Genomic DNA, 17362 nt, shown 5'->3' on the forward strand with positions numbered 1-17362 from the left:
CTTTTATGTCTCATTCTTTAAACATAAATTGTTAATGCTTTAACGAAAAATTATTGATTAGAAGAACAACAGATTTTTAATTTTGGGGTAGTATGTGGTAGCTCATACCTTTAATACCAGCACCCCAGAGGCAGAGGCAGGTGTATCTCTGTGAGTTCCAGTCTGGCCTGGTCACTGTAGAGAGTTCCAGGCCAGCCAGGGCTGCATAGTGTGACCCTTTCTGTGCTAATTTTTTTGTTTGTTTGTTTGTTTTTTGGTGTTTTTGAGACAGGGTCTCCCTATAACCCCAGCTGACCTGGAACTCAATTATGACTGGCCTTGAACTCACAGAGTTCTACCTGCCTCTGCCTCCCAAGTGCTGGGACTACAGGCATGCACTACCATGCCTGGCTAATCTTAACTATCTTAAGGCTGTCACAAGAGACGTGTTACTTAGAAATTTTTACTTCATTATTTGAGAAAAATTGTTAATTACAATTAGTGTAACTAGTAGGTCATGTTTAAGAGAAGTGGCATAGTAGTGTGCTGCAAATAAAAAGGATGAGTTTCTCAAAAACCTTTGCTTTATGTATTTATGTATACACATTCATTTGTATGGACAGTAAATAAGATCCAGTGTCTTTAACCACTACTATAAATTAAACATTTCTAATTAAAGTAAAGCTGGGCTTGGGGAGATGGCTCAGTGAGTAAAAGCCCAACAGCCTGAGTTCAGTCCCATGTACAGCCACATAGGTCTATAATCCCAGTGGTCCTATGGCAAGATAGGAAACAGAAACAAGAGAATCACCCAGAAGCTTCCAGGCCAGCTAGTCTGGAGTGCAGCACCACAGCAGCAGAAACAAGAGCAACCGTGCCTTAAGAAGGCAAAGCTCAGTGAGTAAAAGCCCAACAGCCTGAGTTCAGTCCCATGTACAGCCACATAGGTCTATAATCCCAGTGGTCCTATGGCAAGATAGGAAACAGAAACAAGAGAATCACCCAGAAGCTTCCAGGCCAGCTAGTCTGGAGTGCAGCACCACAGCAGCAGAAACAAGAGCAACCGTGCCTTAAGAAGGCAAAGATAAGCTTTTCGCCAAGATAGCACCGAAAGTGAAGAAGGAAGCTCCTGCCCCTCCCAAAGCCGAAGCCAAAGCGAAAGCCTTGAAAGCCAGGAAGGCAGCATTGAAAGGTGTCCACAGCCACAGAAAGAAGATCCTCATGTCACCCACCTGGTGGCCAAGACCCTGCAGCTCCAGAGGCAGCCCAAATACCCTTGCAAGAGCATTCCCAGGAGAAACAAGCTTGACCACTACGCCATCAGGTTCCCCCAACCACTGAGTCAGCCACGGAGAAGACAGAAGACAATACACTTGTGTTCATTGTGGATGTCAAGGCCAACAAGCACCAGCTCAAACAGGCTGTGAAGAAATTACGACAATGATGTGGCCAAAGTCAGTACCTTGATCAGACCCGACAGAGAGAAAAAGGCCTCTGTTCATCTGGCTCCTGATTAGGAGGCTTTGGATGTTACCAACAAAATTGGGATCAGCAATCTAATTCTAAATACAGATTTTTTTTCACCATTTAAAAAAAAGGTAAGAACCGACTCCCCAAAATTGTCCTCTGACCTCCATATACACACCATGGCATGCCCACACTCACACAAGTAAATACAGTTTTATAGAAAATAAAAATTAGGTAATAAGACCCCAAAAATTCCACGCACAAAATTTAGAGCAAATAAATTCAGTAACATTGCAAGATTAAAATCAGCATTCTTTGGACAAATAATGACCTAACTTAAACCAAGAAAACAGTCCCATTTATGACAACATCAAAGACAAAACACCTTTAAACAACCAAGGTGGAATATCTATACTGAAAGAAACTAAAACTGGTGAAAGCACTGGACAATGAAGATAGAAAGCTAGCCAGTGCTCATGGATCAGAGGCATTCTTCACAGAACAAACAAACCTCAAGTGTACATGGAAATATAAATGCAAATAGACCAATTCTGAGGGGGAAATGAATATATCCCATTTTCTGATTTGAAATAAAAAACTGGGTGCCATGGCTCATGTCTGTTGTTCCAGCCTACCTGGGAGGTTAAGGCAGAACGATCACTTGAGCCTGGGAGTTTGAGATCATCTTCAGCAACATAAGGCAGACTGCACTGCTCCCTCACTCTTTTTTGGGGGGGAGGGGGTCTTTTTGAGATAGGTTCTCCCTGTAGCCCCAGCTATCCTGGAACTATGTAGACCAGGCTGGCCTTGAACTCAGAGATCTGCCTGCCTCTGCCTCCCAAGTGCTGAGATTAAAGGCCGTGCACCACTGCACCCAGCTGGACTGCCCCTGTCCAAAAAAAAAAAAAAAAAAAAAAAATTGCAGAGAGTAATCAAAACAGTATGGTACTGAAATAAAAACAGACCAGTGGGACATAATCTCAGAAACAAATCCAAGTATAATTGGTTGAATAATTTTAAATGGTACTTTGTATTTTATGTGTGTGTTGCCTGCATATGTGTAATTGCACCATGTCTGTGCAGTGCCTACACAGGCCAGAAGAGGCCCATGTGGGTGCTGGGAATCAAACCTGTGTCCTCTGCAGAGCAGCCAGGGCTCTTAACTGCTGAGTCATCTTTCCAGCCCCATTAACTAGAAATTTTTAAAAATGCCAAGAGACAATGAAACAAAGTATTTGTTCTTTAAAAAGATAAACAAGGGGCTGGAGAGGTGGCTCAGTGGTTGAGAGCACTGACTGACCTTACAGAGGACCTGGGTTCGAGTCCCAGCATCCACATGGTGGCTACGAACTGTCCTTAACTCCAGTTCCAGGGGAATCTGAAGCCCTCTTCTGACCTCCGCAGCATTGCACGACACAGGTGTACTCACATGCAGGCAATACACTCATACACATAAAATGAAAATAGTAAAAATAATTTTTAAAAAGATACACAAGATAAACATGTTTGACTAGCATGCACAGAGCCCTGGTTTTGATCCCTAGCACTTGCATAAAACAGTTGTGGTGGCACACACCTGTAATCCCAGTACTTGGGAGGGAGAGGTAAGTAAATCAGAAGTTCAAGGTCATTCTCAGTTACATGGGTAGTTTGAGACCAGTCTGGGATACATGAGACTCTGCCCCCCCCCAAAAAAATAAGTGTGGGGGGGAAATGTTTTTAAAAAATTGTTAGCAAAATTAAAAGACCTTAATATAAGACCCAAAACTCTGAAAGTAGCAAAAATTCTTCAAGATACAGACATAGGCAAGGGTTTTCTGAAAAAGACTGCAGTTGCTCAGAAAATAATGCCAGGACTTAAAAACAAGCTCTCATGAAATTACAATGCAATACACAGCAAAGGAAACTGAGTGAAAAGAGAATCACAGAAAGTCTTGACGAGCTAGATAGCTGATGGAGGACTAATATTTAGAATATGCAAAAACTCAAAAAACTAAGCAGAAAAGAAACAGCCCAATAGAAAATGGTGAAATGAAATAAACCATTCTCAAAAAAAAAAAAAGTACAGGGCCACTTAGATGATGGCTCAATGGCTAAAGGCACTTGCTGCCAAGCCTGGTGACCTGAGTTCTAACCCTGGGACCCACAAGGTGGGAAAAAACTGACTCCTGCAAGTTCTCTGACCTTCACATACAGCCAATGGCACACATACACACTACATAAAAGTAATACATTTTAGGGGTTGGAGAGATGGCTCAGCAGTTAAGAGCACTCTGCTCTTGCAGAGGACCCGGGTTCGATTCCCAGAACCCACCGTCCTTAACTCCAGGTCCAGGGGAATCCGAAGCCCTCTTCTGACCTCTGCAGCATTGCACGACACGGGTGCACTCATATACATGCAGGCAATACACTCATACATAAAAATACTTTAAAAAGTAATACATTTTAATAATTTTAATACATTTTAATGACTGCAAATGGCTAATAAGCATGCCTATGAGGGATCATCTTGTTTAAGCTGAGGTGGGAAAATTCAGCCTAAAAAATCGGGTGGCACCATTCCCTGTGCATGGGTCCTGGACTGAATGAAAGGGAGTCAGCTGAGCATGCAAATGTAAGGTGACCAGTTCCTTCAAGCTCCTGTCGCTGTGAGTTCCTCACCATGATAGACTGTAACCTCAAACTGTGAGCCAAAGTAAACCCTTTAGTTGCTTTTGCTAGTATTAACATGGCAATTGGAAAACTAAGTCACTAGCCATCAGAGAAATATAAGTCAAGACTACATGGATTCCACATCACCCCACAGAATGGTAGCCATTAAGAAAACAAATTCTGGCAAATAAGTTGTGATAGTCAACTGACAGACACACCTCTTAGGTGCAGGTCTGTGAGGCATTAACTGAGGAGGGAACACCCTCTCCCCAGAGTGGGCAGCATGTTCCAGTGGTGGCCCAAATATAAAATAATTCAAGGGAAAAGGGAAAAGCACTGCTTCTTTTGCCTGCCTTTGCTCCTTGCTGGTAAGTACACCTACCTTGTTGCTGCCACCATTGGCATCCTTTGTTGACATAGGAACCCAGTGCTGTTGACCTACCAGTGTGCACTAAAGACTGACTCTCCAGGAATCTTCCAGGCCTTCAGGGTCAGATTGGGATGACTAAGGCATCCAGCCTGTGGACTGAGTAGCTGGCAAGATCTCAGCTTCTCCACTGTGCAGTCACTGTTGGACTACCCAACCCCTATCATGTGAGACAATCTAATAAATCCTCTGGCTATATTCAGTCTATTGCTTCTATCCCCTAGAGAACCTTAATATGTACAAAAGGAAATCTCTGTACACTGCTGGTGGGAATATAAACTCATCTAGCCTCTAGGGACATCAGTATGAAGGTTTCTCAAAAAAACAAAAATAGATCTTCCATATGACCCAGCTATACAACTACTGGGTATTTATCCAAAGGACGCCAGTGTAGGACAGAGATACTTGCACATTAATGTTTATTATGGCATTGTTTACAATGGCTAAGTCATGGAACCAACCTTGGTGTCCAAAAACAGAGGACTGGATAAAGGAAATGTATATGTGCACAGGAGAAGGAAGAGTGTAGGGGAGGAGTAAGTTCAACATACAATATATACTTGCATTGAAACAGAAGTATGCTTTCAATAACCAGAAGGTATATGAAAAAGTATTCCATATTATCAAGACAGTGTAACTCAAAAGCACCATGAAATAGTTTACACTTGATAAGATAGCTGTTATCAAAAGTCCAAACATAATAAACACTGGCAAGGGTGTGGAGAAACAGGAATTCTTAAATACTATCATCAGTGACTGATGGAAAGTAGTACAAAAGATACAGTAACTATAGTAGTAACTAAAGTAGTAACTGAAGATATATCCTTTTCTAGAAAGCAAGTCTACATTTTAATAATGCTTCTTGGGGGCTGGAGAGATGGCTCAGCAGTTAAGAGCATTAGCTGCTCTTGCAGAGAACCCAGGTCTGGTTCCCAGCACCCACATGGTGGCAAACAATCATCTGTAACTCCAGTTCCAAGGGATCTGACACCCTCTTCTGACCTCCTTGGGCATTGCACAACATGGGCACACTTAAACATACATGCAGGCAATACACTCATAAAAATAAATAAAATTAATGCTTCTCTTTAAGATCTTTTAAAGGTACTTTATTAATGACACTTAAAAAATGTTTGACCACTGTAAGGAACTTTTGTACATCCATCTATGATTATAATCTCACTGATTCAGAGAAAAAATTTGAGTATGATGCTCTAAACAAACAATTATCATTGCTTCACTGTGATGCTGACATTGCTTTTGTGGTGCTGAACATTGAGAACAAGTTCCTCTCCCACTTCCACCTGGATGGGATTATCCAGAACCACCGCTGCTTGTTTCCAGTGGGAGGCTTCACCTGAGGTGTCCAACCTGATCTCTTCATCAAGGCACATATGAAACCAAAATGGAACAGCAGTCACTCGTCCAGATCTACAAATGTGAACCTATGGAAAGAAAGACATTAAGAAATTTTATCAGGGAAAGTTAAGTCTCCTTTCTTTTTAGTCAATTAAACATAAAAATTGAAAATCACTTATTTCAATTTAATATTAGCCACTAATATTTACTCAAATCCATTTCTGCATTTTTTTAGAAAAGAATCTTCAAAGGAAGTGAAAAAAAATATGTGAATATGGCATTACATAGTTTAAGGTAATTCTGAGTATGCTGGGTGATCATTCACATGTTGCCCTTACCTTTACTTCTCTGTTGGAAGTGTTCAAATATGGAGTCATCAAATCTAGTCTTAAGAGTTCCACTGGCTGGCTTAAAGGTGTGCAAGGCAATGAGGACAGATCCAAAAACACACGGATAGGCACCTGAGGAAGGAGGACATTTTTCACTAGATTGTTTCTGTAGTCAAGGTTCATCTCATTCTTGATTTGTATTTCACTCATGAGAGAATGCTTTTTATCAGTGTTGCCTCATTTATTTCACACATCAACCTAAGGCATAAAGCCTCATGACCCAGTTTTACAGGATGAATGAACAAGCAAAAGTTTCAGCAGATTAAATACGATGCTATGATTTCAGTTTCCTGTAGGTCTTCCTCTTGAATAAAAACTGATTAAACTTTTACATGGCCTAATACTTCCATGTGCTTCTTTTTTATTTATTTATTTTTATTCATTTCCTCTTTTTATTTTTTTAATTTGGTCTTTTTGAGACAGGGTCTCCCTGTAGCCACAGCTGTCCTGGAACTCACTATGTAGACCAGGCTGCCCTCATCTCACTCTGCCTCCTGAGTGCTGGGATTAAAGAAACTAAAGATATACCACACCCAGCTCCGAAAGCTTTTAAACCTAGGATTAGTGAACTAATAAGCAAATTGTCTAACCATATTTGTTTGATCAAAGACATCAAGTTCATCCAAACATTTAATCTTAGAAAAACATTTATACACAGTAGTGGTTCTCAACCTTGCCTGCAAATTAAAAATCAACTGGGGAGTTTCCAAAAGGCCTACCTGCTCAGGCCACACCCCACACCAATCTGGGGTCAGGATCCAGGTCTGAGTTCTCAAAGTCCTCAATTGCAGCAATCTTAGCTACAGTGGACCTGCTACTCCTACATTTAGCCTCTTCCTCATTTGAAATACAAAGAGAAGAATTGCTTAAAAGCTGCTTTCCTTTCTTTTAACATGCAAAAGTTCAACCTACATGGTGAAACTGGCTGTGATACATAAACCTCTCCCTAGGCATTCTTAAAAACAGCCAACCTTTCATAAAAGCTCAGTGGTCCTATGCCAGTTGAGATTAAAGGCGTGCACCACCTCACCTGGCCCATTATGCCTGGATTCCCATCACTTCTCACTGTCTGGACCCTCCTACATCCCCACCCTTACCTCATTGTCTGTCCCCACTTTTGTTTCTCAGCTTAACGTTTCTCACTATCATCATAACCAGTTCCTTCAAGGTGACAAGCAACCTAGAGCTCCTAACTTTAAAAGTTCTCTAAATTCAACCCTCTTTTAGCACACCTCCAATAGTTCATCTACTCTTATGGCTTTAAATACCATCTATGTGCTGACTGCCAAACAAATTTTCTCTGACCTCTTAACCAGCTGCTCAATGACCCCTCCTGACACATCCTACACACAAACACCACCTATCTTTCTGCTATTTTCCTCCCTGGTGTTTTGACCTTCATGAAGGACTACATGGAGTCCCCTCTCATAGTCCAAATCCAGGCTAAATATATTTTTCAAAAAGTATAGCTAGTTGACCCAGTGTCTTCTGTCATTTCCATGTTAGACATTCTTATTAGATTATCAGGTGGACAGAATGCCACATGATAGTCTATGCTCTACTGCACAGGCCTCTCAGTGAAAGGGTCTGCACACAACTGTGAGCTTCTTGGATCCACAGTTCAGTAGTTACCCTTCTGTCCTGAGGAGGATGAGGAAGAGGTACTTTTTTTCCCTTTATTTTTTAAATATATTATTTTTATTTTATGTGTATGGGTGTATTGCCTGCACGTATGTGAGTGCACACATGTCATGAAATGCCACAGAGCTCAGAAGATGGCATCAGATTCCCCGGAACTGGAGTTAAGGATCCTTCGTAGCTGCCATGTAGGTGCTGGGAATCAAACCTGGGTCCTCTGCAAGAGCAGTCAGTGCTCTCAACCACTGAGCCATCTCTCCCTTCATTTTTTTAACCATTAAAACAATTATGAGGTGCTGGAGAGATGGCTCAGTGGTTAAGAGTACTGACTGCTCTTGTAGAGGGCCTGGGTTTGAGTCCTAGCACCCACATGATGGCTAACAACTACCTGTAACTCCAGTTCCGGACACCCTCTTCTGACCTCTGCAGGCATTGCACAAGACAGGTGTACTTACATACATGCAAGCAATACACTCATACACAAAATAAAATTTTTTTAAATTTTAAAAATCCAGTTATAAAGTGTGCCGTCCCATTGATGAAAGGCCTGGGAATGCCATTTCCCCCTAAACTGACTGCAAACAGTAACTTTGGCTTAAAATTTTTAAGTCTCCCTTGTAGGCAGCGGTTTTTCTTTTCAAATAGGGTGGGTCCTGAGGGGAGCAAGGTGAGGATGAGGAACAAACAGGTGTATATGAGGGCTGAGAGGAGGAACGAGACTGTTTTCCAAGCTGCACAAAACCCCAGGTAAACTAGATTCTGTGGTGACAACAGTTTCAGGTTCTCCATACACGTACACACATACACACAGGGAAAAGGCATGTATTGTGACTGTTACGACTAGCCAATCATAAGTTGTACATCACAGATGACTTGTAAAAGCAATGAATTCATCATTGATAATCAAAATGTCCAGTGGCTATGACTCATATAGTGAACTCTGAGTGCCCATGTCAGCTAGGGCAAGAGGGTACAGGCAGCCTATTATCATGCCCATACTAGCTGGCTCAAAGGGCAGATTCTGCATATGAAGCAGAGTGGCTTTGCTCCACTACAGCTGTGTGGCAGCACGGTTATCCTTGAGGAAGCCCAGGATGTTCCCAGTGCTGAATTTCTGCACTGCAATGGTACAGGCTGTCCTCCTGCACCAGGTTCACCAGGACAGGAAGGCAAAATGCTCTTGGTATAGGGATAGGTCCAACTGCCTTGAGATGTTGGTTGGTGTGACAGTGTTTTCCCAGGACATCCCAAGCAGTCCCATTACCAATCCCCGTTGTTACAGCTTGTCCCTTGGCCCAGTTCTCCTTCCTCACAAGCTGTTGGTGCCTGCTTCCACTCTGGGTGCTTGTGGTGCAACAGAATCAGCTTGCCTAGAATAAAGACTATCCCTGGGTGTTTAGCTATCTCAGAGTCAATGCCTGGCCCAAAAGGCAGGCTACAGATAAGTAGTGGAGACAAAGACACAGAACATGGACAGGGAATTGAGAATGTACACAGTGGAGTCTCATCCATACCTTGGGGCTCATCCTCTAGGATCTTTTTCTAGTGGTTCTGAGCTGGGCTAATGCCAGAGGGAAGCTTGCTTTCCTTGGTGACCTCTGCATTCTTAGCTCCTTCCTCAATCAACATGCTAGACCAGGTAGACACATCCCACAGGGGCTGTGATTTGTTTTTCTAGAAAGCCATTGGGCAAGATCCCCTCTTGCCATGCTGTCCCTGACATGTCCTGTTGTGACATGCTGGGTGAAAAGGCAGCAGCTCTATTCTACTCTCTCTTTTTCCTATTAATGTGGTATGGATATGCCCAGTGGGGTCCTCACCACCAATCCACCAGTGCAGTGGGCCACTGTCAAACTCCTGTGCATGCCCAAACTTATGTGAGCAATCCATCAGAAATGAGTCATTCTTCCAAAGGTCCTTTACCGGCAAGCTTGTGAAACTTACCGATTATCTTCTCAATACTCTGTGAAGATAGTACGTCCTTGCCAGAAAGAACATCTTATCATCATTTACAACTGCTCCTTCCTCCTCTAGTTGAAGCCTATAAGTTGTTCTTTCACCCTCTTCATAGGGACTAGACACCTTGCTGAATCTCCCAGTCTGGTAGTATTCTGTCATATTTCTTTAAAATGCTAAAGATCTCAACTAGGCATTGACTGAAATATTCCACAAGGAGCTCTACTCCCTGGGGTCTATTGTTGAAAGTCACAATGCTGTTGTCATCATATGTTAATGGAGTCTACTGGTCTAATGGTTAATGGTGTCTAATGGCTGTTAATGGTGTCTAATGCTCTCTCTGCCAGAAGTCCAGGCTTGAAGGTAAGGACATGATTACCTGCCACGCCTCTGAGGTACCCATGTCTTTCATTGTAAACTTCTTTTTCTGCTTCAAAACAGGCTTCGTGGCTTCAGCAGAGTCAGGTGGAAAGGTGGTATCCTGTGAATCATAGGGAGCTACACAGGAGCAGATGCTGCGTAAAGCAGGTGCTGGTGAACCTGCCTCCTGCATGTTCATCTCAGTGCAGAAATGGATGTGTGGCCTAGGAATACAATCCGTATGCTTGGTGGAGGCTGATAATCAAGTGGAGGGATCTTGTCATGGGGAGGCAAAGGGGCAGAAAGACAATATGGAGGCTATTATAAGTTATGGGAAGGCCATGGGCCTTCACAGTTGATCCTGTGATCTGTACACAGCACTGTATCTGTTTGGTTCGTGCCATGATACCCAGGACCCTGGAGGGCAGTACCTGTGTTCTGGCTGCTGGCAACATTATAGGTCACCTCATTAAGCCCCTGCCACATGGTGCTCTGCTAAGCCCTCTCAGCTGAGGTCACCTATTGTTTGTGATGGGATATTGTAATGGGCAATGGGGCCATGGCTTCAGAAACAGTCTCAGCCAAACTGGGATGGAAACTGGTTCTAGGGGTGGAGTTGCCTATTCGCTAGTGTTCATCAACAGCAGTGGCAACAGTAAGACAGGTATCGCCATATTGGTTGCATACATCTTGCTGAGGGGAAGTCTGGGCAGCTTGTTACTGGTTGGCAAATTAGGACTGGGCTGGGCCAACTGCAGCTGAGGCTGCCCCTGCCCAGCATTATATGGTTCACAATCTCCCCTTCACACCACTTGGCAGGAGTATGTGCCATCCATCTGCTTGCTGCTGCTGCTACAATGTGGTGGTCTGGATGAAGAAGGGGCTACCAGGAGGGGTGCTTGTGGGGAGAGCTGAGTGCCATAGGAATCATGCCATTGCTCCTGCTGCTGCTGAAGGGGTAGGGGTAGCAGCTAGAAGAGTAAGTCCTGAGTCTAGGAGAGAAGAGATGGAGATTCTGCTGAGAGCCCAGTGTCCCTATTTACTTCAGGCCTCATTCCAGGCCGTCCTCAATCTTCCCTAAGTGCCTCACAAGTACACAGCCCCATTTTCGTGCCAGCATGGTTACAGGGGTCTACCCATACTACATTTTGGGCCCTGTCTCCTGTGAAGACATGTAGCAATCACTCACTCTGATGTTGCCATAAGGATCCTTATTTGCCCCACAGCATATGAACTGCATCATATACTGGGCAATTATATAGGGATTAGAGTTCTGCAATTCCACTTTTGGAATCAGAAAAAACATCCAGGATCCTGTAGCCTGACTGAATTGCTCCTCCTACCATGGACTTGCTGGTTGAGTAAAGAGTTCATAGTCCTGGCATAGATCCTGATCCTACAGGAGAGCAAGGCTGGGTATTGAGCTGGGACTTCTTGGAATCAGCAGTTGCAAAGATATCTGGTGAAGGGTCTTCTCCCCATTTAATCTTCCACTCAAAGACAGAGATGATGGATATACTGTTTTTTTAAGGAGCTGACAACACTGCTTGATGTGCCCAAACTGAGGTTGGTTGCAAGTTCTTTTGTTCTTATTGACCTGAGTCAATCCACCAGCCTTCTTCACAGACATGGAGGCAACAAAGATCAAAAGGTTTCCTATCCACAGGAGGCAGATTTGTTGTGCCCATGGCCTTCTCTGTGAAGGCTACATAACAGTTTACCTATTCTCAAGCTTACACTCCAGGTCATACAGCTAGTGATCTTCTAACTGGTTAGAGTAGAATGATACTTTGCATGGCTTTGGATTCTGTCTTGGAAGTTCCACCTGCCTGGTCATGTTAGTGTCTGGAGTTAAACTGATGCCTCCCAGGCCCATCAACTCTGCTTAACTGGTGTTCGTGGTTCCACCCAAGTTCAATCATGCTGCTATTTTCTTTCTTTTTTTCCCATTTGGTTTGAGACAGGGTCTCCCTGTAACCCAGGCTGGCCTCTATCTCAGAGAGATCAGCTTGCCTCTGACTCCTAAGTGCTGGGATTAAATGCATGCACCACCATGCCTGGCTTTTCCATGCCCACATTTTAAACTCACAAATGTACACTTTGCTTCTAGTGCCTGCGCCACTTTCACCATCATTTCTAAGTTCTCTTGAGCTCCATTTTTTTTTCCCTAGGCTGCTACCTGTAGACAGATGACCTAGATCCTGGACTTCGGCTGCTAAAGTCAATCAATAGTCAATAGGAAGCTTCAATATAGAAATGCAAGTTTAGACTGGGCATGGTGGCACACACCTTTAATTCCAGTACTTGGGAGGCAGAGACAGGCAGATCTCTGTCACTTTGAGGCCAGCCTGGTCTACATAGCAAGTTCCAGGCCAGCTGGGGAAGACCCTGTCTCAAGAAGACAGAAAAAAACAAAAACAAAAAAAACCCACAAAGAAGAAATACAAGTTCAGGACACAGATTTTCTGGATGCTTCTTTGTCATACAAGGACAACGCTTTTTTACAAATCTAAAACTTAGTGCTCTACTTTTCATCTGTAACAGTGATTTGGAGGACTATCTATAACTTTTAGTCAAAATTTATGATAAAATTCCTTGGTTATTCTAACCCCCAAGGTTGATTTCATCAGCAATATGTTCCTGTACACTAGGAAACTTGACTGCCATTCTAACCCAGCTAAACCCAGTGACCAAGTAAAACTAAAAAGAGAAACAAAGCAGATGGCAAACAGCAACATTCTGGTTTAATAACTTCTCTAAACACTTACCTGAAACTGGTTAATGAAAGGGGCTATGTTTAACCCAAGAGTACGCTCTGCTCCTTGAACAGCATTCTCCTCTACCAGCGTCTGTGACTCTACCAGCATCCCAAACATCAGCACGTACTGGGGAAAGATCTTGCCTCCAGACTGCAATAAACATCTAAAAAAGGGTAAATATTTTTAAATGTTCTAATTCCCTATATTTTATACATATCAACAAATAAGAATCCTAAATTTGTAAGATATAGATATAGAGACCAATACACTTTGTTGTTATTGGTTGGTTTTTCACAATTTAAACCGCTGGAAATGAGAGGCTGCTAACCTATGAAAGAGAAAATGAGCAATCAGATGGGTTGATTTCAATCCTTAAATACAGGCAATGGTCACCGATGGCTGTGATAATGAAGGTTAATCGAAACTACTCCAAAATCCAACACTTTTCTAAGAGCTCATACAAAGCAATATGTAGGAAATTCAACATCTGATTTCACGAACAGGTTGCAGTCGAAACACAAGTACAGCTGGGCGTGGTGGTGCACATGCCTTTAATCCCAGCACTGGGATGGGATGGTGGATCTCTATGAGTTCGAGGCCAGCCTGGTCTACATAGTGAGTTCCAGGACAGCTGGGGCTACAGGGAGACCTATCTCAAAAAGACCAAAAAAAGAGCAAAAGAGCACACAATCAAGATCTGTGAGGAAAGATGGTCCTGTGGTAAAGAATGGCTGGAGTGAAGGTGTGTGTGGGCTTGGGAAAGCCTGTCTAAGAAGTAGCATCAAGTACAGCCATGAGGAACCCATGGGTGAGAGTTCCAGGCAGGCGGAACAGCCATCCGAAGGCTCCAAGGCAGGCACTGGTACAATAAAAATATTGTATAAAATTGCATTCAGATATGTATAAGGTATATATAAAACATGAATTAATTTCATGTGTTGACTTAAAACTTCCTCCCCAAGATATCCCATTATATGTATGCAACTATTCCCAAATCCAAACTCATCAGAAGAACTTCTGATCCCAAGCATTTTAGATAAGGTAAAAGTTTAATTAGGAAAAGCACAGTCCCAAAGTATTACCACAAACGGCTTACTCATTATCAAAGAGTAACCTACTGTGGAGAAACCTGGTGATACAACTTAAACCAAGTGATCTAAATTATCAGTAATGGAACAAACACCTTTCTATGTTGTTTTTCTCTACAATGGATAGTGGGGACCTAATCCTAAGAAAACATGAGGAACCGTGCAGAATAAATGGCCTGTACTCTTCAAAACTGTTTGTCATACAGTCTGGGGAACTGTCAGAATAAAGGAGGCCAAAGAAATAAATTATGAAGGACATTGTGACAATCAAAATAGGGATAAGATTTGTAGATCAGATAACAATACTGAGTCCAGGCAAACACTCATTTTGGTAACTGAACAGTAATTGTATAAGTATTAGGGCTAGAAAAGGGCATGCTATCTGGATCTTACTTTAGGGTTCAGGGAAAGAAAGACCAAGCAAATCTGGTAAAATCTGGGTGTAAAGTTCTTTGTTCTTTAACTCCTGTGAAAGCTTGAAATGATTTCACTATAAAAGGTTACACCTTCTAAATGCAAATATATACATAAATCAAAATATTCTAGAAAGAAGAATAAGACAAGGGTTAACGAAACCTTTTCTCTTACTACAAGTGCCCTTCAATTCACCTTCACTCTCCCTGGAAATCCCACAAAAAAGGCAACAACAACATTGCTAATGGTTAAAAAAAAAAAGTATCTTACTAAGAAGGCTGTACCTGGACAGAGAATTAGGAACAAAAAATAAATGACTGATAGAAAGCCATTATTTCCTGGAGCATTCCCTGAGTGTGGGTTAATTTATAATCAGGTGTTCCTGTAGCTGCGATTTGGAAGGCAAAATCAGTTCCTATGAGTTAAAGGCTCTTAAACTATCATGAAGTCTTGTTTCTCATGCCCGAACCGTAAAATGAAGCAGAAGTACCTTAAAATCAAGTAAAACTATTCTTTATTTGCCATATCTATAAACAACAAGTTCCTTGCTTTTGCTGAGTGCTTCAGGCTACTTTCTACATGAACTTCTAGAACACAGTGTAACACATAGGTGGACTCTGTATAATCATGAGTATCTTTCACAGTAAGTTTTACACGAAAGTTAAAGAAATAAGGACCTACTTTAAAATAAATAAATAAATAAATAAATAAATACAAGAGCTAGCGAGATAGTTTAATATGTTAAACGCACCAGCTGCTCTTACAGAGGACCTGGGTTCAGTTCCCAACACCTACATGGCGGCTTACAACCCAGTTCCAGGAGACTTCACACGCAGAAAATTTTTTTTAAAAAATACAGACTAGACATCTGAATAATCTGTACATATTTGAACAATAATTTGTATACATTTTTCAAATTTTATGCTATGTAGTTTCCTTAAATAGATTAAAACCAGGGCTAGGGAGATGAGTCAAGGGATAAATCCCTTGCAGTGTAAGTGTGAGGACTTAAGTTTAGATCCCCAGCACCCATATAAAAGTGGCATCCCACCTGTAATCCTAGCACTCACTCAGAAGGCAGATCTTTGGGGCAAGTTGTGAGTTAGACTAATTAGCAAGCTGTGGGCTCAGTAAGACACCTTGATTCAAAAAAAAAAGGGAAAAGCAACTGAGGAAGACACTCAACATCAACCTCTAGCCCCCTCACACTCACATGTACATGCATGTCTACACATACACACATGCAAACGTGCACACAAACACACTGAATACACAGACATGCAAAAAACCTAGGCAAACTATAATACATTTCATTTCTAAAATCCACTTTGACACTTCTGCTCTTAAATTATCTTTGAATTATTGTCTCCAGGTTTTTACTAAACCTATCCAGTTTTTTCACCATTTAAAGAACAAGTAAAGCCCGAACGGCAACTAGATTAATAATGACAAGATATGGCAACTAGTTACTGCAGCGCAGGGCCTTTGATTAGAACCAAGACTAGAGAAGCCATAACATTACAGATACACTTCATACCCATGTTTACTGTTGCTCTTTTCACAGTAACAAGGAAATGGAGTTAACTTAGATGTCCATCAACAAGATGATTGTATAATGAAAACGTATTTATAGGAAAATAGATGGAACTGGAAAATTATTTATTTATTTATTTTTACTTATTTTGGTCTTTTTGAGACAGGGTCTCCCTGTAGCCCCAGCTGACCTGGAACTAATTGGCCTTAAACTCATCTGCCTCTGCCTCTGCCTCTGCCTCCCGAGTGATAGGATGAAAAGCGTGCGCCACCTCACCTCGCCCAGCTTGGAAAGCATTATTTTTAAGTGAGGTAACACAGGCTAAGAAAGACAAATACCACATGTTCTCTCTCCTATGCAGATCCTAGCCTTTGTTAAATATGTGTATCCAGGTAGGAGAAAATACAGAGAGAAGCCAGGAAATTAGAAAGGGGCCCATGTGACTGGAAAAAAAAAAAAAGACTTTCTAAGGTAAGGTGTGGAGAAGACAAGCCAAAGTAGGATAGAAAACTGGGTCAAAGAGCACAATAGGGAGTCAGGAGAATGAAGGTGGACCAGGCAAAGGGACGAAAACCGACCAAAATAAAGGATGAAAATTCCATATGGAAATCTATTATTCTATAAGCTAATTTTAAAAGCCAAAAATCTTTTAAAAGTACCGGGTCAGCAGGAGTAAATTTGATACGGGCTATACATCAATGTTAAATTTCCTAAGTATCATAATTTTATAGGGAAAAGCCTTCATTTGCACAGGGAAGAATTGGTGGTCAAGCGATATAATGCTCTGTGACTAGTTCTCCCGTCTGAGACTTTTGTAATCTTAAGGAAAATTAGATCTGGTTTTCATTTAAATAGACCACTATTAGCAGATGACTTTATTTGTTCAGATAATTTTTTAATATTTGTTATTTTTCTATAATATGTGTATGAGTTTTATTGCCTACATGTATGAAAATGCAATGCCCATGGAGGTCAGAAGGGGGTGTTGGATCTCCTGGAACTGCAGTTACAGACAGTTGTTAGCTGCCATGTGGTTGCTGGGAAGCAAACTTGCATCTTCTACATCTTCTGCAAAAGCAGCCAGTGCTCTTAACTGCTGAGCCATTACTCCAGCCCAATGTTCAGATAATTTTACTACAGGAATTTTCAGTATTAAGCCTAATTGGTTTGAGAAGACTTCAGTGATTTTTGTATAATATAAAGCTTTAGCTGGGTGTGGTGGTGCACACCTTTAATCCCAGAGGCAGATGGATCTCTGTGAGTTCAAGGCCAGCCTGGTCTACATAGTGAGTTCCAGGGCAGCTGGGGCTACAGGGAGACCCTGTCTCAAAAAGACCAAA

General features: G+C 42.0%; 1 protein-coding gene across 3 annotated transcripts in view; it reads right to left on the reverse strand.

The window, feature by feature from the left end:
- Window positions 1-5619: 5619 nt before the first annotated feature.
- The window catches only part of Prmt9 (protein arginine methyltransferase 9), a 50029-nt gene continuing 38286 nt past the window's right edge, over window positions 5620-17362 (reverse strand). For all 3 annotated transcript variants that reach the window (XM_008851101.3, XM_029555031.1, XM_029555032.1), the window contains 3 exons: window positions 12996-13149; window positions 6223-6345; window positions 5620-5970 (listed from right to left, as the gene is read on the reverse strand). In XM_008851101.3, the coding sequence (XP_008849323.1) occupies window positions 5755-5970; window positions 6223-6345; window positions 12996-13149 (493 nt within the window). In that variant the 3' untranslated portion in view covers window positions 5620-5754. The remainder of the gene's footprint in view (window positions 5971-6222; window positions 6346-12995; window positions 13150-17362) is intronic.

Source organism: Nannospalax galili, unplaced genomic scaffold, assembly GCF_000622305.1.
Source record: "Nannospalax galili isolate Female #2095 unplaced genomic scaffold, S.galili_v1.0 scaffold585, whole genome shotgun sequence".
In the NCBI taxonomy this organism is placed as follows: domain Eukaryota; kingdom Metazoa; phylum Chordata; class Mammalia; order Rodentia; family Spalacidae; genus Nannospalax; species Nannospalax galili.